Source organism: Solanum lycopersicum, chromosome 4 (genome assembly GCF_036512215.1).
Source record: "Solanum lycopersicum chromosome 4, SLM_r2.1".
Taxonomy (NCBI): domain Eukaryota; kingdom Viridiplantae; phylum Streptophyta; class Magnoliopsida; order Solanales; family Solanaceae; genus Solanum; species Solanum lycopersicum.
In genome coordinates, this window is record NC_090803.1 from 68,222,944 (window position 1) to 68,247,785 (window position 24,842).

General features: G+C 34.3%; 3 protein-coding genes across 4 annotated transcripts; 2 read left to right on the forward strand and 1 right to left on the reverse strand.

Moving 5' to 3' along the window:
* The first annotated feature begins 1,424 nt into the window (after window positions 1–1,424).
* LOC101243990 (uncharacterized) lies at window positions 1,425–2,372 on the forward strand. The gene is made up of 3 exons (NM_001321482.1): window positions 1,425–1,681; window positions 1,763–1,837; window positions 1,920–2,372. Exons 1-3 carry the CDS (start codon window positions 1,517–1,519, stop codon window positions 1,971–1,973), a joined length of 294 nt encoding a protein of 97 aa, NP_001308411.1. The 5' UTR covers window positions 1,425–1,516; the 3' UTR covers window positions 1,974–2,372.
* Window positions 2,373–7,437: 5,065 nt separating this feature from the next.
* On the forward strand, window positions 7,438–8,787 carry LOC101244283 (AT-hook motif nuclear-localized protein 27). Of its 2 annotated transcripts, none has more exons than XM_004238416.5 (2): window positions 7,438–8,292; window positions 8,401–8,787. In XM_004238416.5, the coding sequence occupies exons 1-2, from the start codon at window positions 7,720–7,722 to the stop codon at window positions 8,563–8,565; spliced, it is 738 nt and encodes a 245-aa protein (XP_004238464.1). In that variant the 5' UTR covers window positions 7,438–7,719; the 3' UTR covers window positions 8,566–8,787. The 2 variants fall into 2 exon arrangements, with proteins under 2 accessions (XP_004238464.1, XP_010320485.1); XM_010322183.4 differs by having other exon boundaries at window positions 7,593–8,292; window positions 8,407–8,787.
* Window positions 8,788–9,940: 1,153 nt separating this feature from the next.
* LOC101244579 (AT-rich interactive domain-containing protein 5) lies at window positions 9,941–21,539 on the reverse strand. Its single transcript, XM_004238417.4, has 14 exons — window positions 21,429–21,539; window positions 20,357–21,135; window positions 20,102–20,256; window positions 19,976–20,015; window positions 19,421–19,473; window positions 15,373–15,418; window positions 14,517–14,606; window positions 13,036–13,158; window positions 12,880–12,931; window positions 12,576–12,648; window positions 12,039–12,105; window positions 11,907–11,957; window positions 10,899–10,991; window positions 9,941–10,340 (listed from the first exon to the last, which is right to left on the reverse strand). Exons 2-14 carry the CDS (start codon window positions 21,125–21,127, stop codon window positions 10,248–10,250), a joined length of 1,707 nt encoding a protein of 568 aa, XP_004238465.1. The 5' UTR covers window positions 21,128–21,135; window positions 21,429–21,539; the 3' UTR covers window positions 9,941–10,247.
* Between the last annotated feature and the right edge of the window lie 3,303 nt (window positions 21,540–24,842).

A 24,842-nucleotide genomic window follows, 5' to 3' on the forward strand; every position in this document is an offset into this window, starting at 1 on the left:
CATGCTTACATCTGCAAGTAATGTCAAGTAATGTCATAGTTAGTAGTCAAATCTCTTATTCTCCGACAAAGCATCTAAGATCTGACAATTGTGTATATGAGAGAGTGGGACGAACCTTTCTCTTAAGGGTCGAAAAAAAATCTAGCTGCTTTTTTTCTTGGGAAAGACCAGTTTGAATTTTCATAACTGTATTTTATAGTCATAGAAACACCCCTATTTTATTATTACTCTAAGTTAATAAGTTGTTTCTTCAATTGTCTAAGCTAATTAAAATACACGTTTAATTAGAAATATAAATTTAGTAGCTTATTGAATTTTTAATGAATTTGACTTTTCATTAAAATTTGAAATAAAATTTAAATGTAATTACTTAATTTAAAACTAATAAATAAATTCTAAACCACTATAGAGTGTATTGAAAGCTTAAAAGGTAAAAAACGACACCATTTATAATTTTATAGCTTCGCCGCTGTTTGCCACTCTATCCTTTCTTATATTTTGGATCATGGTATCTTTGTGAATATCACATGATGGCTAAAGATAAAATACTATCCCTCATGCTTCTTAATCTCTTCTTCCAAATTATTGCATTAAATTGTGTTTTATGATATATTAGCCATCCGGCAGTAGTGTATCTTCCTATGATCATTTTTTTAAAAGCTACAGTCAAAACCTTCAATAGTGTTGTTATTTTATTATGAGAAACATGAATATCTTATCCAATGATATCATTTATAATAATATTTACAAATTCTCATCCTCTTTTTGTGCATGTGTGATCCCATATGATTCCTCATCTCTTTGGTATTTGTGTTGGCCAACAAACTTCTCGTATTCGAGTCAGCCTCATCACTCATTCAAAATACAGGGATGGAAGAAAGTAAACAGGAGAGCAAATATATAGGCTGTATAGATATGATATACAGAAAAAACAATTCATATACACTGTTAGACAATAACTATATACAGTTGATACATGGTTTTAGATTCTCTCTCTAAAATATAATATGTGAAGTTTCATGTAAGTGAATTTGAATTAATTAAGAAAATATTATCATTTTTATAGCAATGATATTTTCTTTCACTTTAAAATATTTATAATACATATACATATTACAGAGAGCAAGTTATAGAGCACATATAATAAAATTTAATTAATGAATAACACATTTTAATTTCTTATTAAACAATCATAATAATATATATTGCATACATAATTTACTATTTATTATAGCAGTGCTACATATAATAACAAATATAATGAATCATCCGAGTTATATGTAACCTGATGGAATGGGCTATCAGGTTGATTTCATTTGGGAAGTATAACTTGGTTAATGGAGCAGGCTTAGGCAGAAATCCGATCCAATTGAGCCCGTAACTCGATGGGCCGTTAAGTTAAACCCACTTTACCAGAACAAATTCCCAGTAACATTCAACTGTGGATTCTGCATGAGCTGCTTCAGTTAATCTAGGGGGAAAACTGATTTTTGTTTAGGAGAAGGAAGAAATTGGAATGGCGAGTGATTGGAGGAAATCGGTGGGTAATGTTAGATCCTTCGTCGGAAACTTAACCGGAGGTTTAAGGGGTGGAAGCAATTTGGCATCTTGGGTTGTCGCCGGTACTTTAGCTTACTTTCTATGGGTCAAGCCATCTCAGGAACTCAAGAGGCAGCAAGAGGTATTTCTCATTTTTGTATTTACAAGTCAATCAATTGATAAGCCCTCAATTACAAACTAGTTGTTAATTTTTGGGTGACAGGAAAAGGCCGCTTTGGCGGCTGCATCAGATGCTTATCGCTATGTTGAGAAGCGAAAACCCGTTCCTGATCCGCAGGTACTTTGCCCTTTTCATTTCCATCAAGGGGTGTTTGTGCTGTATTCAGTATTAGTCTTATCCATTTCATGAATTTTGGCAGGAAACTGGATTGATATACGGTAACAAGAACAAAGCTAAAAGAGCTGAAGAATAGAGCTTCGCGAGAATTCCATGCCGTTCTGTAAGTTTAATGAATGCTCAGGGAATTGTCTGCTCATTGGCGTATAGGGACCTTATATACTTATACTTCTGAACTCATTTTCTTTATAGGGCCAAATAATTATCTATACCTAGAAAAGGAAATCATGTAAGCTTTAAGTTTTTGTGGATATAATGTAGCATGTTTTTTGTTTTCAAGGTGAGGTTCTTGAATAGCATTTACTGGTTTATCAGCATGATGTTTTATTTCCTTTTATCTTAGCTCTACATGAACATTTTTGTTAATTGTTCAAAGTTTCTATGTATTGGTTCGACTAGCTTCTATTCTTATGTTAATTACTCCATAAGGATTTTGTATTAACAGTCATCAAATTTCAAGAATCTTTCTCTTTTGAATTTCCAATTTCAATTTGCGATAATGGAGGGGGAGAGCCTGCTTTAGTTGAGATTTGGTGAAGTCAAAGCCTTTTCTCTTCAAGAGTTCCGATAAACAGTCAATATATTTGATGGGCAATGAACCGTATACTTGTAGGGTAAATATCTAATTTTTATTTGTTTAAGAAGTATTATTATTAGTAGGATTCATGCCCATTATCTTGAACTAGTACTAGAAGTGCATCATTTCTGCTTCTACCATACGTATGCTTAAAATTTGACATCTTATGTAGATAAATTATGAAGGATGTCGGGATATAATTATTTAAGTAAATAAAGGCATACGGTGTCTAACATTTTGAACTTTTGAATGAGATGGCTAGACACGTCAACATGTTATTAGACGTATGTCAACCTTAGACCGCAACATTCTTAGTTTATCTTGATATCACATTAGTATTGAGATGTTTAGGTTGTGATTTTATGTTTTAGTTCTGATATATTTCAAAGTTTTGACTGTTTTAGGAAACTATGCCAACTTATTTATTTCAAAGTGTTGACTGGTTTGATGCTGGAAAATTATGTACCCTTTTTGATCCTACATGACTTTAATGGAGCGCAGGCTCGTTCTGTATGTATTTATCTTAGAATTTCTTTGCGTACATTTACTCCTTCGTTTTTACACTTTAATAATTTATCAACGTGAATGACTTGAATGTTATACTTAACAAATTTCTGTATCATTCTCTTTGAAGCCCTGGGGCTGTGCTCAGCCATCTAAGTTAAGTCAAATTCCATCCAAACATTTTAATAAATAGTTTATTTTATTATCTTATAAGATTGTAGTTATGTGCATCTGTGCTTCTTTCAACCGAAAATTGTGTAATCATACCCAGTGATTCTATTACGTAGAGAATACTACCTTCATCCAAAAAAAGAATCACCTAATTCTGTATTGTGGATAAAATTGATTGAGTTGGTCTAGGTAAGGCAGTAATTGATTAGTTTTCTTTTTCCAAATATAAAGCTAGAGAATTATTTCCTCCATGTCACATTGTTTGACCTGGCATGGAGTATTAAAAAAATTAGAGCGTTTTGAAACTTGTGATCTAAAACATTTCTGTGGCTATAAGTCATTTCATAAATGGTAAATTAGTAAATCTAAAGTTAAATTGTTTTAAATATAAAAAGGTGTTATTCTTGTTGGAGAAAGGTAAAACCTATTTTGAGAGGAAAAATCGGGACGGAGGGAGAATATAAGATATCACTATCATATAAGTTGGCATTTAAAATGTCAGAAAAAGAAGATGATAAAACCATGGTGAAAAAGGGATGTCTTAAATTCCCAAGTCAAAGGAATGGTGAGAGGACAAGTACTCTTTAGATACCGAGGTAGCCAGACTTGGCTAAAAAGAGAGATACATGTCATTTATGGCCTACAGAGCTAATTAGTTCTGCCATTGACAGTAAATCAAATATGGTGTTTGACGAATTGTCGAAATTATGATGTAGTTACACTGTCTAAGACTAATCAAGAAATAGGAAGATTTGCAGTGGAGAAGGAAGGACACCATACGATGGTGGCATTATTATAATTTTTCTTAAATTTATCTGATTTCAGCCAGTTCACCATCCATATCGATTGTGATACTGACGAGGTATTGTTCTGGTTTCTCCATAATGAATCGTTCATGTGAAGTGTGAATCTCAGGTAGTTGAGTGTTTCTTAATATTGAGCTAGAATTTACCATCTTTGTTGGCATAGAGTTGCTTTATAAAGCTTGTCCGTATTGCAAAAAGCTTTTATAGAGTCTTGAAATCTATACTCAACAAAGAGCGAAAGTCTGTATACAAAGTTTGTTTTTTGTAAAGAAAAACTTTACTGTTAATTAGAATCTCAGTGATTTTCCTAATTGCATATTTCTTTCTGCTTGCTTCATATAGCTTATTACTGATAGTCATAGAGTATAACAGATATATAATGGACGGGCCATTCTTGCTGAATGTTGGTCCTGCAATTTGCTGATATGAAATTGTTGGTCGTTTTAGGTGGAAAATCCTCTGCAATCAGTAGATATCTGAAGCCTAATATAGATGAACATGCTTATATGTTGTGTTTATGGTGGCGATGGATTGGGTTTATTGTCTTTGAGCCAAGTCATGCTCTCTGTGTTTCCCCGAATTGTTGGTCATAGCTTCCTTTAGACTCTAAAATTTTGACATCTGCTCTTTGGTTTTCCTTGTTCTTTCTTAACCCATTTATCTATCCTTAATATTGGGATGTTGGGACCTTATATTTTTGATGATATTATGATTGAGTCTCTGCTAGATTTGATTTGAATGGTCTATATCTGGCCCAGTACTCCATCTGGACAAAGTATTTTCTTGGGAACTATAATACTCCCTGTTGTATGAGGGAGCGCGGACCTTTTGTTTATGGAGATTGGAATTTCGTGCTCTTTTTGTTCTGAGTTTGTATTTGTTATATTTTCGTGTTTCACTGCTTGAACTTAAAACTGCTTCTGATTAGTAGGTAGATTGGATGTCAGGGTAATAGATGTGTTACCTTTTCAGCTTAATACATGTTTAGTTTGTTCAATGAATGTTTCCTCTTCACGTTTTGCATAAAGCCATTGTTGGTCAAGAAGTTACAGAGGTAAACAATTATTACCTGGTTGGTTAATTTTAAAGGAAATGCAGAGAGAATGATTAGACAGGTGGAATTACCTAACCACAATTAAGGTGAGCTGAAAAAATGAAGAAGAAACAGATAAATATCCTTGTTCAGATTTGTCAGAATTGATGTTTTCTATTTTGGATCTCACTCGATTCATTTTGAATTTTAATGCAGTTAGGTGAGTGAATGAGTAGATTCGCATTATATCTAACTTTGACCTTTTGTGCATCTGATAAATGTTCGTGCCATTATCATATCTCCAATAGGAGTAAGTATATTTGAGTTACATCTTGACTTATGCATGGTCCCATCGTCCTAAATAGACCAAAAATGTTTGAAAAAAAAGTAAATATGAATTGGAAGCCTCATTCACTGAGCTCCCGCTCAACAAAAGAGCAAGGTTTAGAGCAACTTTGTATGAAAGAAATTCATACAAGTTGTCACAATTTTTGTTCGAAGCTAGTATGGTTGTGTTTTGAATGGCTTAGTTATGTTTGTTTCTAAACACTATATTTTATATCCATAGATGTGATGATTGAAGTTTACAAAATGAGAATTGAGATGGATCATTGGATGTAATAGAAAGATGTCACATGAAGCAAAGTTGTCTTTTAATAAGATGTATCGATGCTAGTCTGTATGGAAAGAAAACTGCGATTGACATGATGAGATATAATATACGAGACAGTATAGGGATTGGAGGTTGAATTGATAGTAAAATGGAATCCTAGGGAGCGATCGTAAACCCATCATAACAATTGAAAGAACATGTAAAGCAAATAATAATGTCCAAGTTGTATTATGTTAATGACCTAAAACATGTTTCTATAGGAAAGAATAACCTAAAATTTACTTATGGAAAAAAAAAGGTAAAAGGAGAGGAATAAATATTTGAGAAAACAAGCCGACAAGAAACAAAAATATACAGGAGAGGAGCATCTATATCAAGTGCAACTTGCTTTATCCTTTTTTTTAATTTTATATTGAGAAAGATGTTTAATGGCATTAATTCTTTTCTTCTTAGCTAGCCTAGCAAACGTCACTTCCCAATTTCATAACATATATTGCTGTCATATCATCTTATTTGGTTTCCCAACATTATTCAAATGTAGTGAATCATATATAGATTTTCTTTAAGCCCCAAAATAAGGATTGATTTGGTTGAACGGGAATAGTATACATATATATAACAAATGAAGTTCATATATAAATACGGGTGTTTCTTTTTGAAAAATATTATTAAAAAAATCAACGTATTTTAATATTTAATTATAGCATGTATCTTTTCTTTCGTTAAAGAATATACCATTTAGCATGTAATACAGTATATAGTATCTTTTTGAGGTATATATACATATATATTTGACATGATTTGTGGCTTTCTTCGTAATAAGGTTTTAAAACAATAAAAAAAAGAGCTTCTGAGATCTGAAAGAAAGAGGTGGACGTGATTGCATGAATAAATAAATAATTAAATATGCAGAAAAATTAAAAGCGTGCAGCGATTCCATAGTTTAATATAGTTAGAGCATTATTATAACTACTATATATATATATATGGAGTGAAATGGCAATCTGTGATTGCTTGCCGAAGCTATTATAGTTGGTGAAGGCCTAATGTACATTTCTTATTAGTACTTTAATTCATAGTAGGCATTTTCTAAGTGAGAAAAGAACAAGTTTGAGGTTTCGTGATTGGCCTGGAACTCAAATAATTCCATTTTTTTTTTATAAACAAGGGCACTGCACATAAGCATATACTACTCCCAACTTAGTTTTTAAATGTAATCTACTAAGTGAATATGGATATATACCAAACATATATTATTAAATTATTATAATTAGTCCTTAATATTATATATAATATACTTTATTAAAACACTACTTGTCGTCTGCACTAATAATAGGACATCATTAGTTCTTAATAATATTGTAACCGTTACTTCTTATATAAAAATCATGAATGGATCGTTTTTTTCTCCTGAAAACAAAATAAAATAAACCGTACCATTCGTTTCATGAGGAGCAGCTTCGTAATTTCAACTTACAGATATTAATTTTTCTCACTTCAACTCAAATTAATGCATATAAAAAATGGTTTGTTTTTTTTTGAAAAATAATTATGTGCTGGCATGCATCATTACCCTCAAGTGCTAGTCTTTTATTTTTCTGGTTTATTTATATATATATATATATATATATATATATATATATATATATGTTTTTTTTTTTTCATTTCTGAGAAGACCCTATCCATTCATTTCTTTCTTTTGTTATTATATTATATATACATACAAGAATCCATTATTCCATTTAACTAGTAAAGCTAACACATTCTTTCGTTAAACTATTTAATTTATATATAAAAAAAAATAAGAAAAAGGAGGGGTTCGAGTAAAGAACAAGTAGCCATAAATCGACGTGGGTGACACCACGTCGCCTATTTTGACCGCACGTGGCATGGCACCCATTCAACAGAGTCTCTAGAATGCACTCACTACCTCCGGGAAGAATTCAATTATACTCAATCGCATCACATTTGTTTAATAGATTGACCCGCCCGTCATATCTACTTTAATTTTTTACTAATATTTCTCTCCTTTTGTTTCTTTTTCAAAAAAAAAAATACAAAATACTCTCTCTCTTCTTTTTAATTTGTAAGTATTTACTAGTAAGGAATAGAATTAGAATGGATTTTAATCATTATAGTTTGGGATTGATGCGCGGTGAATCTGACAGTGATGCTGGTGCAAGTTCTGGAGGCGGAGCTCCCAATCGCCGTCCTCGAGGCCGTCCGCCTGGATCTAAAAATAAGCCCAAGCCTCCAATCATCGTGACGAGAGATACGCCTAACGCACTCCGATCTCACGTGCTTGAAGTTTCGACCGATGTTGATATCATGGAAAGTATCTCCAATTACGCAAGGCGGAGAGGGAGAGGTGTTTGTATTCTTAGTGGTAGCGGCACAGTTACCAACGTCAACCTTCGTCAGCCTGCTGCAAGTGTAGTCACACTCCACGGACGTTTCGAAATACTTAGCCTCTCAGGTACGGTGCTTCCTCCGCCTGCACCGCCCGCCTCCAGTGGGATCTCTATATTTTTATCAGGTGGACAAGGACAAGTGGTTGGAGGATCCGTTGTAGGGCCTTTGATCGCATCAGGTCCAGTCGTCTTAATGGCTGCCTCTTTTGCTAATGCTGTATTTGAACGACTTCCCTTGGAGGAAGATGATGAGGCTCCTGCTAATGTTCCTACTACACAGGTATAATGAATGAATTCATTGGAACCTATGGTTTGTAAATTATACTAATAATAATAAATAAATAAATATATATGTTTTACCAAAGAGCCTTAGTATGAATTTCAATAGGTACAGCCTGCTGCCTCACAGTCATCAGGAGTAACCGGTGGTGGAGAGGCCGCCGGTACTGCCCATCCTGCCGAAGGAAATATGGCTTTTGGGAATAATTACTCATTCTCAGCTGAGTTGCTTGGATGGGGTGGCAATGCTGCAAATGAAAGGCCCCCATTTTAGCTAGTATATACGATAGTGATCATGAGATTTTCAAATTACTCAAAATGTTAAGAGATAGCTGGTGCAGAAAATAGCCAGTTGTGGCTAACAAACACTACTTTTTTTTTTCTAATTCCACCAACGGAAGAAAACTTGAAAGCAAGGTGAGTTTCATGTATGTATATATATATATATAGTGTTTGTACAAGTACTATATAACAATGCTCATCTTCATTGTCTAAACTTGTGATGGATTTTGTAATCTTAGATTACTAGGTACTACTACTTAAGTATGCAAATTACTAGTATCTTTTACAAGATTAACTAGAGCATTGAGTGTTGAGTTTTCAGATATTGACTGATCCCTTGTTTGGGCTTGAACTTCACATACTGATTTTTATCATATTGCTGTGAAGAACATCTTCGTTATATGTGGTGTTTGTTGCTCCTCCCTAATTCTTTTGTCACTGGAGTCCGGTGTATACCAATACGTAATTTCTGTTGAAGATAATGAACAATCATGCTTCTATGACAGTAGAGGTTGCGTTGATTAATTTATTTTGAGTGATTGATTAGACATACATATATGTACATTATGCTATGTATTGTAATATGCTTATCATATTGTAAGTGGAAGCTAACGGCTGGCAACTGGCAAAGCATAAAGAGTAGATCTACTCTTGTGATATCAATTCATTAATTAATCAGAGTTGCGTTGGAGAAACTGAAAATCAAAACTGAGATCAATATTGAGATGACAAGGTAAGTGAAGTAAAGAAAGAAGAAACCAGGCATCGAGGAACCAATATAATATTGACTGCATGCATTGTATTTGTATGTATAAAATAAATAAATTGCAAAATGGAATAATAAAAAGGTATTAGTATATGAGTTGGGAGACGAGAAGTATTATACTAAATTTATGTTTATATCAATGTGTTGAACGGAGAATAGCAAGGCAAAACCAACACAACATTTGGGTTTTGTTATTGAGAAAGAGAAAGTGATGAGGATACCTGCAATTTTTTCTACATCTGCAATGGAAATTCAACAGACATACTCAAAAAGTCTGAACTGACTTCACAAGACACAGGACAAACACTAGCACCTCCACAATCAACAACTATTTACTTGGACACTATTAACACTCCACAATTTTTTATTTTTTTGGGGGACTTGAAACCTCAATGGATACCCTCAGCTTATCACGTCACGGTGGAGTGATCAATCACGAGAGCATCCCTCACTTGTCTATACACCATTAACTCTTCTTACGTACAATGAACTGATTTTTCGACAAAAAATGCTAGTCTCCTCCCCGTGATATCTCTCTCTCTCACACACACACACACACAATAGCAAATGAGTGACCTCAGGTCAAGCTGGACATCAGATGTACAGTCAAATGCTAACTAGAAATAATTGAGTATAAATATTAATCTCAGAAACAAAAAAGTTCTAGCTAAATTCCCAGAGTAAAAAAATGTGTCGCAGCAGGACATGCCTCCTTTTGCTTTAAAATTTTAACCCACAGAACACGTCAACAACTAATTTGATCAAACTAATCATCATACACAGATCCACAATCTACGGCCCTAGCATTCACAATCTGACTATCAATGTTGGTCAACTATCAGCATCCATGCTTTGTCAATAAAGTTCATCCAAACGTTCAAAACTCCCTCTTGAGTCAAATATTTTCACTACGCAAATGGTACACGAACAAAGAGCTGTCCATGGAGGGTAACAACAGCAGAAGTCTGAAGTGGATCGATTCTAGCTGGCAGGCTAACTACCTGAGAAAACCAATGCAAGTCATAAATGGATACTCTCTGTTTCATCAGAATTGAAAAATAATTCAAGTATTTACATCTCTATGTATAGTTTGGATATCAGAAGACCAAGATTATATTATTTGGTTTGACCAAACATATAGCAACTGAACAAACCAGAAACCTCATGGGCACTTGTTGGTTATATAACCTTTAATATTTTATCCCATGCCAATAAAAGGGATAGTAAAATAGAAAAGGACTGTGAACATGACATGCACACCAGTTGGCAAGCCATTTATAAATTGGAACAGCATTTAGATTATATCCGTTATCTCAGAAAAGTAAATAGCTCTCCTATTCTGAAAAAAATTAGACTCCATTTCCAAGAAATAATAATGGAGGAACTTCAACAAAGAACTTTTTTTCTGTCTTCTTGGCACAAACACGCACTAGTTTCTCTTTTCCTTAGATATCATCAGTCTTTAAACTTCCAGCAGAAAGGCACAGATGATGCAAAATCACGATAGTTGTAGAACGAGAATTCATATTGAAATAGATCAATAAAATAACCAAACTTACCTTTTTGAAGGCGGTAATACCCCAAGGGTTGTCAAGTTGTTCCGGCTGACCAGTTATGACCAGACGGCCAGCAGGATCAGATTGAACGCGCACCTGGTCACCCAAGAAATAAGGAATGAAAACTTTTGGATCAATATACACCAGAATTCACTGCAAGAATATGCTAAATAATAATGACTCAGATCAATCAATAGCCACTACATTTTTGTCCTCGGAAATATAACACGGATGATTTAACGAAAATGAACATCTTATACTTGTCAGAGTTTGAATAGTAAGCACTAAGAATTGCATCAGCCATATATCATATTCTACAAAACTACTGGTGCATAAAGGAAAATCTCTTTTAAAAAGGTGGCCAGCTTCAATGAAGCTTGAAAATATTTTCTTTCACTACTTCACAACTGCAAATGTGAAAACGAGGATTTTATCGATGATATGCACGTGTCTTTCCCGCTCACTTAGCTAATCCATCCCTTGAAGCAATCAGATAAAATGGAAACAGTTCTATGCCCAAAAATAGCAACAACAAAAAGAGCATTCGCTTAAATATGATGTGTGGAGGATATGAAAAATATGGTTCACAAATAAGTCCTTATTTTGTGTATAGCATAGGCCAAAGTGCATAGATTACCGTCTTTGTTCAGAACCTCATTCCTTTCCAAAATAAACAATTTTCCTCCCCTGGGTTTTATCATTTTAAGGAGGCCACTTTGCTTTTTTACCTAGACAAAGCTTGCGGTGAAGGTCAAGCACCCATATGAAACAGAAGCACAATGTTCGCATGGATTCCTTTAAAGTGCTTCCAAATGATATGTGATTTACATAACACAGACGGTATGTAGTCTAATTCTGAAATCCATATGTTTTAGAAAACTATCATAAAGATGACATTTGTACACTTCCACTTTTACCTGGGGGTGGGGGGCGGGTGGGGGGTTCGGGGGGGGGGGGCATTTGTGTACAATAAAACATAGCAACAGAACACGCAGTGCGAGAGGTACATACCTCCTCTCTCAAAAGCCCAGGCACCAGAGCATAGATCTCAAAACAATCTTTCTGTTTGTGAAGAAACATTACGGTCAACGGAAGAGCGAGTAAACATAAAGTAGAAATACTTGGAATCTTAGAGGAACTTACTGTTTCTCGCACGTTGATTTTTACCCAATCAGCTGGAGGTCCCAAATCAACAACTGTTGTAACCAACCTGGCAAATAAAATTAATTTAGTTTTCACAACCGGGCAAGAGGAAAGAAGAAAAGAAATGGCAGAGCAATACTGCTCAATCATACAGCAACATCAATTTACAACGCAGGCTCCAAAGTAGCAGTAAAGGCATATATATCTCAAACTAAAAGATCAAATCTCAGAAGCCTATGATAATTAGTTTTTCCAGAAAAGAAACTATGTGGGATCAACACATCAGGTGAAATGATACTACTCAAAAATGACCATGTCTGGATGCTGCAAGGACAAAATTGAAAATTGAAATGGTTTTACAAATGAAAAAAATAAACAATAAAAACAGGCATGAAGATGAAACCAACATTACAAATTGTGGAGTTTGAGTAGCTACATTGAACTAAGATTTTTAAACCAAGCGCCTTATGACAAGATGCACGAATTTTGACAAAGAAAATTGTTACATGAGAGAATCAACACAAAGAACGACTTAACTGCTTAGATGTTTCTGTTCGTGCCACTTTCGAAGGATGTTCCATTTCATTTGGTCTCTTGTGTTTTATAGAACCTGAATGCAAGTACAAGATCAAAATTATCTGACTTCTTAAGGAAACAGATATCATCCGTTCTATCGTGTCCCGTATCATACTATCATCTCCTTGATAGCCACTAGGCCCACAAACCAACCAGCGATTTGCTGGATATGATACTTCAAATTTAAAAATCATAACCAGAGACGAATAATCTAAAGAAATATAAAGGTTAAGGTTGGTAAAAAAAAACCAGAAATAACAATTACCAATGCTTTTGAAATTCTTCTCACGCTTTGGCGTATGTTTGGCATTCTTGTCCTATCAAGAGATCCATGACAAAAATAGTAATACATGTCAAGAGACATTGGTCAAAGGTAAACACGACCAAAAAATGTTTGTTGAGTTCTATAATTTCAGCAGACCTTTACAATTGGCTCCCCAACCTCGCCACAACCAAGAAGACGTTGCTCATGCCATCCTTGCATGGCACGAGCAGCAGCATCTCTTCTCGCCCTGCCTGATCCAGGAGTTTGATTACCATTTCCCTACAGAATTATTTCAAGATGGTTTATTTTATACATCTTTATATGCCTAAGAGGTCAACTAGTTGATTAATATAAAGGAAAGATGATCTACATGAACCTATGTCCATCAAAGCAGACAAGACTCTATTTATAACTCTCACCAAAGCATTTTTAGGGGGTAAGGGTGAAGCAGAATTATTAAAAGATGTAGAGAACTCGAGACACAAATCTATTTATAAGACTCACCGAAGCGTTTTTGGGGGTTAGGGGTGAAGCAGACATTATCAAAAGCTGCTGAGAACTAAAGACATCAAAACTTCAAAAACTTCTTCAGTCACAAATACGTGGAATAAATTAGTAGAGAATAAAATAGATAGTTATACCAAGAGTAAGACCTTTAAAGAAATTATGTATGGGAATAATGAATAGCTTAGGCAAGATGCTCTTTCTAGGAAATTGGAAAAAAATTACTTAATATTCAAGTTAGATAATAAAAGGAAAAGTATTTGTTTTCATACAGGTCCTGTGATCTTTCTAGTGAGTTTGACATTAAGCTGTGGGGCATGATGTTGCTGGGGCAAAGGAATTTATATCTTAATACTTCATAATTGTATTTCATACATTCCAAAATATTGCATTTTCTATTGGCTCAAGATTTAATAAAATAAAACAAGTAAACATCTCAGTATGGTATGTTAATGCCTAGACATTAATGTCACTCCAAAAAATGTGCTTTCTAATTCCCCTGTTGATCACAAGCCAACATGTATTCACTTTGATACTGCAATCTATATTCTCAGCTATCAACTAAAAAACCAACCAGATTTATCTTTAGAGTAGAAGGAGAAAAAAAAAGAGGCTCCATTAGCAATCCGTAGTAATGTTACATGTGTGAATCTTCAAGAGAAGAAGTCCCAATGTACCTAACTTAAAAATTTTGCATCCTATGACTTGGTTCATATTTACTTGCCGTTTTGGAGTAAAATGGGTAGTGCCAAGAAGCTTAAAATAGGCCATTAGCAGTTTGCAAGGCAAAGAATGAAAAGCAGCTCCAGGCCGGACGGAGGACAACGTGAGAAAAGCAAATTCTGGATGTATTGAAGGAAAAACGGCATTTCTTGAATAAAGTTCAAAAGGCTAGAGCTTTTGGGCTTTGTGGTGAAATTTTAAAATGTACCATTTTAATACATGGCTTAACCATATGTCCTTCCAATAGATAAAATCTGTAGTCATTCAATCTTTGTACAGATTAGTGCTTAAGTGGTGCTGTGTTTTTTTTTGGCGATAGAGTCAATTGCCAGTTGACTTGACTAGTGTTTCAATTATTAGAAGATACATAGTTAGTACAAATGAGGAGCTGAATGTAAACTCAAGCTTACCTCATTATCAACACCTGCTTCAGGAAGAGCAGCAATAGGAAGTTGAAGCTTGCCGCTTTGCATCTTATGCCTTTCATATTCTAAAAGAGCCTATAATGCAGAAAACATTGCATAACAAAAGAAGGTATAGAAAGTTAAAGTAAGGATGAATAGGTTTTCCAGATAATAGAACTATGAGAAGAAAAACAACCAAATATGCAGAGCATAAGGTGTTGTTAAATTAGGCTTTAAAATCGGTTTAAATTGGCTAGACAGTAGAATGGTGATATGCTAGCTAGTGATTAAATTGCAAGGAAGCCAAAGAAGATTCAGCTGCCTTATCACCAACTATTCTCCACATAAATAGAAATAGGAAATAATATACCACATTATTTCTCCATTTTGCCTCTATTACTTTGAGTAAGCATGCATCTTATCATTAGTTTAAAGTTGGATAATAGACTAAAGATAAGTGAGTCCAAACCGAAATGAAAAGGTTATTAACAGTTAGAAATTATATAAGAATGAAATTAACATTACTAATTTCAAAAAAATTATATAAGAATGAAATTGGATTCTGGGTAACTCTTGATGCAGAGCAATATTAAAAATAATAGAGTCAATAGTAAAGGTTTCCGTTTAAAGAAGGCCCGAGAAGCAAAACAATATTGTGGAGGGAGGTAGCGGCATTTACAGACCATCAACAGGAAAAAAGAATATCATTACTGCCACTGAGTAATTTTACCAAGCTCTTCACAAACAATCCACATTGGAAAGATTATTTAAGGTGCCAAAAAATCATTTTACAAGCTACAATTAATGGACAAAAATGGTAAAAATATACTAATAGCTACCAATGGGTTCTTGGGTTTATTACCTTCTCATAAAAAATGCGGAATGTCCAGGACACAGTTGTGCAAGTCCTGAAAGAGAAGAATGATTATCCTAAAAGGGAAAAAATCAAAATTAAAGATACTACAATAAGAACTTCGAAGCTACTGTTTTGTTCTCTGTTTAAGTTGACTGTTAGTCAAGTAACTTCTCATCTTGTTTGAGTATCGAAACAGGTTCTGGTCATTGCCACCTCTCATTTTATCCTTATTAGCTCTCAGTGTTCTTTTTGGAGACATCAGACTTTCCGGGTCTAACTACATGGCATTCTTACATAGTAACACCCCAACATCTCTAATTGTTGAGAACCAATACATGTTTACCAAATATTAGACTTCAAGACGGATATCGATCAGGTGACACTGAAGAGGCACATATACAGAGTTGTTGTTCTCTTGATTAGACCACACCTTCTGCTGTCTAACTAGAACATGTCGTTCTGTGTTTTATCAAAAAGAGAACAATTCGTTGTATTTTGTGTTTCTGTGCTTTTTCCTTTTGATAAGTTATATATGTGTTTGGTTGGGGTATCCTCATGTACCACATGTTTCAAAAGTAATATTTTATAGAAAAGGAACACTATGCCTTTCTCCTGCCCAGCTTTCGTCCTAAAGCAAATGGATAAACTTAGAAAGATCTTTTTGGCATGGGAACAAACAATTGAAGTTTGTTTGTCTTATTAATGTGAAAAGTGCCATATCAATAAGATAAGAAGTTACTTAATTGACAGTCAACTTGGTGTTGTTTTTATTAATCAAGGAAGCAATAATTTCATTAACAATAGGGGAAAACTCCTGTATACAAGTAGTATAAACCAAAAAAGAGAAGCTACACAAAAGCTCTCTTATTTCTCTCTCCACACTACCTAGATAGGAGCTAATGGAGTGATGTCTCATGCTCTGTACCACAGTAGTCCAAACAATCTCAGAATCACTCACCATAACCTTCAAGCAACCTGACAATCTAGTAGAAGGTGATCCATATCCTCTCTCTCGAGTTTTTGCACATAAAGCACCAACTAACATATCTAATCCTCCATTTCCTCATATTCTCGGCTGCCAAAATCACTCCTCTGGTTGCCAAAAAAAAATACCTTTCTTAGTGCACTGGGAATCCATGGAATCCATATTGTATCGTGTGGGATAATTGTCTCGTCTCTTGTGAGCATCTTAGCATAAAGAGACTTTACTGCAAAGCAAACACCATTCCCTAACTTTCATCTCCAAGAAACATATTTCTAAGGAAGGAGTTTGTTTGTACAGCGTCTCAAGCAATTCTCACGATTTCTCCTTCTCTCGATCTTGAAGATTCCTCCTCAACTGAAGATCCCAACGAACATTTCCTTCTAGTATCTTCTGAATTTGTTACCACTAAATTCCTCACACCCCTGCAAGATATTTCCACAAAGCCCACACCCAAAAGGAGTAGTAACCTCAGGTGCCATCAGAACAAGAGCAACAATATCCAGAAGATGAAGATGAAGTGTTTTGATTTGTTCCATTTTACATTTTTGGTGTAAACAGGAGTATAGGGAAGATCTAGAATCAATAAGGGATGTCTTAGGATTATTGTTTTGTTAAAAGAGTTGAAGATCTTCTAGATACTCCTCCTCAATTGTAATTAGGAAACCTGTAACTTGTCGTGGCAAGTTTCTGTTTTTGTGGAAACAGAATACAAATCGTTACATTCTCAAAAAAAAAAGTAATGTTTCTACCTCTCCACCACCCTTCCATAATTCCATCTTTTTCCCTATCACCTCTCTTCATAGTGCGAACTAAGGCTGGGCATAAATGTAAAAAAAAAAAAAGATTGAATTCTTCAGTTCTATGGATACGGTTCTTCGATTCTGTAACGGTTCTATTTTTCTAAAAGTTTGGTGTTGGTTCTTGATTTTTGCTAGGCAAAATGAAGGTTTTCCTGTGATGGAGTAAATGTTCAACCCATCATGTCACTCTGTCTCCAAAATTTATTGTTTTCAGTACGTGTTCTAGAATCTAGAAGGGGGTTTCATGTGGCTGCTTCTACTTTCATCTAACATAATTGGAAAAATGATCCGAAATTAGTCTAGGCAAAGGAACTTGTGCCACATTTTGAACTATCTCCTCCTGAATGGCACACTAAGAATCTATCAAGTATAGAGAGTGATATTGAATCCCCCACTTCAAACCATGCTCCTGCCAAAAGAAGATCAATAAGAAAATAATTGTTTATAAACTTCGAGAATTCATCCATAGCCCTAGTCACCGATCTACACTCTGACCTTTCTTCCTGGAACTTAATAGTATTAATATCTCTCCAAGAACCTATGGAATTTCCCATTCCACTAAAGAAAGAGCCATCTCCTCCCAAAACCCCCTTTTTGTTCCTTCCCACATCAGACCATACACTCCTCCAAATTCCCACACCTTCCAGATTTCCATATCCCTAACACGAGCTGCTATCATAAACTCCCCTTTCTTTGTTTCCGTGACCTCGAATTTTTTCTCATCTCATAGTAATAAAATATCCCTGCACTCTCTCTTGTCGGGATAAAATCATGTTTCACCCATCTCTCTTGGTAACTGCTTCCATCTTAGTATCTTGGAAACATACCAAGTCTGCTCCTCATTTCTTAATCCCCACCTTGATGGTCCTTTTGTTTGGGTCATTCATCCCCCTCATGTTCCACGTAATGATCTTACTATTTATTGACAACAAATTTACCCTTTCCCGCTCCCTTAAACTCATCCTCCTTACAACCCATCCCAATCCTCTTGTGCCCCCTCATACACCACAATATCACCCACCCCTGCTTGAGATATCATCCCTCGTTCCTCTCCCACTCTCCAATAACCTAACCAAACACCCCTAAATTCTTTTCCAATTTCATTCAGTAATTCCATCACTTTATCCTCCATCCATCCATATTTGGGCTATAACTATACTATCAAGTCTTTAACACTGATGGTACACTTAACCAAAAACATCCGCTGCAGTATCTTAGTCCTACAAATTCCCCAAACATGAGAAATTTATCCCCCATCCATTAAGACATCTTCCTCCCTCCTTACATAATACCTACTAGTGGTTGAGGGGAGCAAAAAGTGGAGTCCTCCCCATCCCCACTCAAACCACTCAACGACATCACTCCTTGCATTAGCACCCGCACATCTACCCCAAGCCCCCCACAAAACTCAACTCACTCAGTTGTTGATTTAACTTTGAAACGGGGTTGTTTTTTGATGTTCCAGTGAATGTCTCTTTCGTCGTAGGACCTGTAAGAGCAGTCTTGCTCCCTTCTTCTGACAATTAGAATCATTCCCCGCCCTTACATTCCTATTTTGACCCCTACTTATCAAAAAGAAAAACAAAGGTTGAATAATTTGAAAGATGAATCTAGTTCTATTTTATAAGAAAAAGAATCGAAGTATTCTGATTTTGTATAATCTGTTACTCCTAGTACCTCTATATTAAAATGAAGGAAATAAATAAAATAAAATAAAATAAGTCCGAACAAACAAATAACAAAAATAGCTACCTAAAGTAAGTCCTACGAATAACCCAGGCCCCTCAATAGAATGTTAGATGACTTCAGCTACACTGACACTATAAAAGCAGCATCAACGGTGACTACACAATCTGACTGAACTGCACCACCCTGCTTTCCAAAATAAACAAGCAAAAGGGCCCTTTTGGTCCCAATTCTTGACGTTCTATATCCTTGCATACGAGACCTTTCTTTATAAATTGTAAATCATTATACTTGTTACTAAATTAGCCTCTATTTCCATACCATGCACGAAGGTCGCTCTCCAGAATTATACCTCATACATAATCTTCAGCCGATTATTATAATTATGGATGCCACAATATGTATCTCATTTGCAATATAAATAAAATGTCTGCAATTTTCAATGCCTCATCTCCATTACATACACGGGAGAACTTGACATTTGAAAAGGTAGAGCTACATTTTTCATTGTATTATTGGAAGATTCATGCTTTAAGTTCAAAGCTCCATAAAGAAAAAGGATTCATTAAATTTAGATGCTTACTTGGGGGGATTAAACGATTCGCCGACTTGTCTCCACAGCTTCGATCCAGTAACCTAGATAATTAAATCAATTTAATACTAGATCGTCACAAATAGCATGACGATGAGTCAATAACGTGACACCCATCTCTCAGCAGTACAAGATATGCACACAAATCATTAAACTAGCAGCAGAAGAAAAACAACACAGACGCAATCGTTTCACTGAAACAAACTAAAGTATGAACAGTATATTCTTTAAGATTTGGTGAATCGCCTCATGTTTTTGAAATCGAAAATAAAAATAAAAATGAGGAGATTCACACAATCTTTTTTTTTTTTCAAAAGGGGACATGTTGTTCATTTATTTTAGGTTTACAGTGCATCCTGATGCCAAACTGTCAAATAAATCGAATTGTTTGACCTTGACCTTTACAGCACCCCCGGAATTTATTTATTTTGGTATGTGGAATTTTTTTTGAAGTGAAAAAATGCTTAAATTGTCAAGTAAGGGATATAAACTTGTATAATAGAAATAAAATATTGTCACATACAAGTTAAGAAGACAAAGACCTACCCGATCATAGCCACCCAATCTGATCACAGATCTCCACAACCTATCAGGCAATTTCATGGTAAGAATTATATATGTACCTGAAGCTAAATGAAAGATCTGTGCAATCGGAAAACATCAGGCACTTACTTCAGGCAATTAAGAGGAATGCCATAAAACTTGGGTGGTTTAAATTCCATGGCTCTCTCCCGGTAAAAATTTTCAAGTTCTCTCATAAATGCTGTTTGATCCTCTGGTGATCCATCATCATTCCAATCCTCATCTTCATCCTCGTCGTCAGCCATCTATAAGTTGAGCAGATAATTGATCAATTAGAAACATGAAATTAGTTGCCACAAAATCTACACATCAAACCCTCCCACAGATAGTATCAGCACAAGATACCTTTGATTCATCAAAGATCTTATTTGATGCTTCCCCAGTATGCTGTCCAGTGTTTGCAGTGTCACATTTCACCGACAAATTCGGAGTGGCTGGCTCCGGCATCTTTGCAATAGCAGTATTCTTAACAGCATCTTTTGTCTCTGACAACTCATTCGATCTATCATCACGATCAGAGATAACACTTGCAGTATTAGCTTTATGTTCCACTTTCTTCTGTTCATCGACCATCATATCATTCCCATTTTGATGAACATCTTTGATTGAGTTCTCAGCCTGATGAGCTTCCTTCACCTCTTTTCCACTGTCACCTACTTCATTAGTAGGCAGCTCCTCAAGTACCTGCATGTTTACACCTGTAGTATCATGTCGTGCAACATTTCCAATAGGTTCTTCCTTCTTCAAAGCCACATCTGCATCAGGATCCCCTTCTTTTTTGTCCTGAATTGTGGTTTCTCCTTCTGTTCCACCTGTAGCATTGTTTTGGTCATCAAGTGCTGTATTGCCTTGAGTCTCCGGCTGGCCTATAGTCGCTGTCTCAGTTGCAGCATTCTTGTGGTCCTCCACCGCAGCCTTTGGATCAGTCTGTTTCATTGTATCACCGTTTCCATTTTCAGCAGGAATTGGGGTCTTAGCCCCAGTTTCAGGGTGGTTTTGCGTCCCTATTTTAGCATTTTCACTGGTGGAGTGTTGGCCAGGAAGAGCAGGACTGGAATCAATCGACTCTACCACAGTATTTTGGACATCATCCATCTCCACGTCAGTCTTATCCATTCTGATAACTAATTGGCATGCAGCAGATGATCATATGTATTAAAATTCAAAAGAGAAGTTGAAATCAAATATTGGGAAATGGAAATTCATCAAAGATAACCTCAAACAAACCACAATGAGTTTAACCCTAGTTTCGTCTAATAAGAAAAATAACCCAAAAAATTTTAAAAAGCAAAAAAAAAAAAAAGAATTCTGTTGGAGCACAGTTGTAACAGCAAGAGCAGAGAAGAGAAGAAACACCGAAAGGGAGAGAAGTTGGTTACATGAATAAAATGTAGGTAGGTGAGAGAGAGAGAGATACCTGGATGAAGTTGAGAGCTTGATACGGTTGCCTGTGAATCGGCGTGTAGGGTTTGGTTAGAGTTGGAGATTAAGGAGAAGGTATAACAAGTTATGGCGAATAAAACGGAATGACCAAAAAAAGAAATATATATGTATAGTTCTATAAAAGAAAATCTTAGGTCCGCCTACGTGGCGCTCCCGAAAATAAGAATTTTTTTTAAAATTTATTCATTTATTTCCAAATTTAGTCTTTCTCTTTTGCGAAAAGTTGTAATCTTTATAAAAACTTACAACTTTTATTAAAAGTTGTAACTTTATGAAAGGTTTTAACATTTACGAAGGGTTGCAACTTATCCAAATAGTTGTAACCTTTCCGATAAGGCACAATAATCATTTGTGCAGGCTACCCTTTGTTGTCTATAAATAGCGGAATTTCCTCTCATTCTAAAACAACGAAAATTCTAACCCTTTCTTCTTCTTCATCACAACTAAATATTTGTGTATTTTGTTCCTGTTGAGTGACTCACTGACACCATTGCTCATATTACAGATCTTAATATGTATTTTTTCAGTCATTAATTTATACTTATGTCATTAAAAATATAAATGATGAGATAAGTTACCCTTATCTCATTAAAAAATTAATAACATGTAATAAATTTTATTTTCTTTATATTATTAATGTTTGAAACTGCATAATCTTGTATATAAAATAATATAATGTTTTAATTTCGATGGCTGATAGGTTTAAAATATAAGATAATATAATGTAAATGCTCGAGTTATTGAATCAAACAAGGAAAGTACATTTTTTGAATAGCTATGAGTTGTATGTGTTACCTCTTCTCAATTCTATAACGTCACACCGTCAAACTCTCACTACGTGTCACCGAAACACAACACGCCCCCATCCTAATCTTTGCTTCTGCGCTTTACTAGATTATAACCAACCGAATTGCCTCCGCCCTCTAACTGCTACACAATCCCACTACAATTTTTCCTTTTATATCGATACACTCATCTTATTTTTAATTATTTCTAAATGTAAATAGATTTTGAATCCTCAAAATTATGTAAATCTAAATGATGTCAATCTCTTTCAAATATCAAATTTCAAATTTTATCCAAATTATGATAGATCAAGGAAAGTCGACAGTTTAATATAGTTATGTATCATATAAAAAACTAAGATGAATAGATTTATTTATAAAACAGTGTTTCAAGTACTTAACAATATCTGATACATCGCAAATTTGATATACACAACAAAGTTATGTGTCATATACATAACTAGGAATATGATACAAATGAATTTTGTTATAAATGTTAGTGTTTATGTATCAACAGTAATATTTGTTAGTGTCTACAAATACATAATATTCTACTAATAAGGTTGGGTGTATGTATCGACAATAAACGATAGAAATTTGTAATAGTTGTATATTCGATACAAAATTATGATGTTGATACGTTCTAACTTGGGTTCCAATATATATTAGGGTTGTGTTGACATGACGAAACAACTAATTAAAAAATGACATGTGGCACTGGCCACCCAAAATTATAAAAAAAACTAACTTTATTTAAAATTATTTCACACATTTTATATCTATTTATTTTTAAGATAATGAAAATGTCAACTTATTCTAAGAGCCCCACCCCCACCCCCTTTCAAGATAATGAAAATGTCAACTTATTCTAAGAGCCCCACCCCCACCCCCTTTCATCTTGATCTTCCTCCCAAAACATATTCTTTCTTAGATCACAAAACCTCCCCTTCAATCTTCATTTTTTTTCTAAACACACTCTTTCTCAAATCATATATCTAATTTCTTTTGAAATACTTGAAGATAAATATTTTTAAAAATATATATTTTCATACCAAGAGGGAAAAAGAAAGAATTTTTTGCCGACGGTCATTCATTTCTATATCGATGACAAAAAAATTGATAGCTTAAAAATTAATTCTTTCAAATTTTGGAATATTATTTTTGATAAATTTAATGGGTTTATATTTGAATTTGAGTAAAACTATTTGTTCGAATATTGTGATAAAAAATATCGGCTAACTTTTTTTATACTAAAAATCATTTATCTTCTTTCTTCTTCTTCGTATTTGTTCCATTATTTTTATGAGATTTGCAACAAAACATACAAAAGAAAATCTTTCTTTTAAATTTGAATTGTATGATTTCTTCATAGTTGATTTTCATTTATCTGCAGATATGGAAGAAATAAATTTTTATATGTATTAAAAAAAAGAGCCAAACAATGTTGGAGCTAAAATAGAGAAAGTTTTGCATACTAAATTATAAAGATGAGTGTAGATGGTAAAATTCGCGTCGAGATAACAATAATCAAGAACGGAAGATTATAGTAACAATTGATTTATTATATCAGGTGCGAGTGTTACAATCTCTGATTCTTTTGAATTCGCCTTTTCAAATATAATTTCAAGGGGTTTAAAGTTTGATCTTGAACTTGGGATTTATCTTGATCTTGATCTCTATCTCTATCTCGATCTTGGACTTGAACTTGAACTTGGACTTGATCTTGATCTTGGACTTGAACTTTAATCTTGATCTTGACTTTCTAATTGAATTCAAGGGCTTGGAGCTTGATCTTGAATTTGGTGGTCATGATCTTGATTGTTCTTGAACTTAATCTTGGACTTGAACTTTATCTTAATCTTGACTTTCTAATTGAATTAGCTCCGGTGGTCTTAATCTTGATCTTTCTAGTTGAATCAATGGCTTAGAACTTGATCTTGAATTCGGTGATCTTGATCATGATGGTTCTTGAACTTGATCTTGACTTCTTCAAATCTTGAACTTGAACACTTGAATTCTTGAATATGTAGAGAAATTTATGGCTTTTAATCCACAAGCTTTCTCTGTCTTCTTGTTTAGAGTTCTTGGCCTTCTTTTCTGAATTATGAGACCTCTATTTATAGTTTTAAATAGAGGATATTTGCAATTGGAATAGGACTCCCTTCGTCCAATCCAATTTAAGTGAAATATCATATGGGCTTTATGGAGCGAGTTTTAATTATATTTATATTTATTTATTTGAATAATTAAATCAATTCTATTATTTCATAATATTTATTTGGACTAATATATTCATTAATTTAATAAAATCCAAACAACTATATAAATTTATATTTAATAAATTTAAGTGACTACAATGAGTAGTAGGGGTTGGGGTGCTTCTTTTTTTTGAGAAAGTATAAATGAATGAAGTACTAAAGTTAATTATAGTGTCAAATGTCAACAAAGAAGAAAAAATGTAAAAATAAAAATAAAAATATTCTAACCTTTTCCCACACTTTACATAATTTTTGCCATATCAACATTTTGTATTTAATAGATACATATTTTAAATAATTTAAATTTTTAATTGCATAGAAGCATTAATTAAAATGTATTGTGCG

Bases quoted from the DNA above. Each gene is read 5' to 3' on its own strand.
- LOC101244283 (XM_004238416.5), top strand. From the start codon at position 7,720: ATGGATTTTAATCATTATAGTTTGGGATTGATGCGCGGTGAATCTGAC. The intron at 8,293-8,400 runs GTATAATGAATG...GAATTTCAATAG, and splicing joins CTAATGTTCCTACTACACAG to GTACAGCCTGCTGCCTCACA.
- LOC101244579 (XM_004238417.4), bottom strand. From the start codon at position 21,127: ATGGATAAGACTGACGTGGAGATGGATGATGTCCAAAATACTGTGGTA. The intron at 12,649-12,879 runs GTAATTGTTATT...ACTTGCATTCAG, and splicing joins GAAGAATTTCAAAAGCATTG to GTTCTATAAAACACAAGAGA. The intron at 11,958-12,038 runs GTAAGTTCCTCT...CTTCACAAACAG, and splicing joins AAATCAACGTGCGAGAAACA to AAAGATTGTTTTGAGATCTA.
- LOC101243990 (NM_001321482.1), top strand. From the start codon at position 1,517: ATGGCGAGTGATTGGAGGAAATCGGTGGGTAATGTTAGATCCTTCGTC. The intron at 1,682-1,762 runs GTATTTCTCATT...TTTGGGTGACAG, and splicing joins AACTCAAGAGGCAGCAAGAG to GAAAAGGCCGCTTTGGCGGC. The intron at 1,838-1,919 runs GTACTTTGCCCT...GAATTTTGGCAG, and splicing joins AACCCGTTCCTGATCCGCAG to GAAACTGGATTGATATACGG.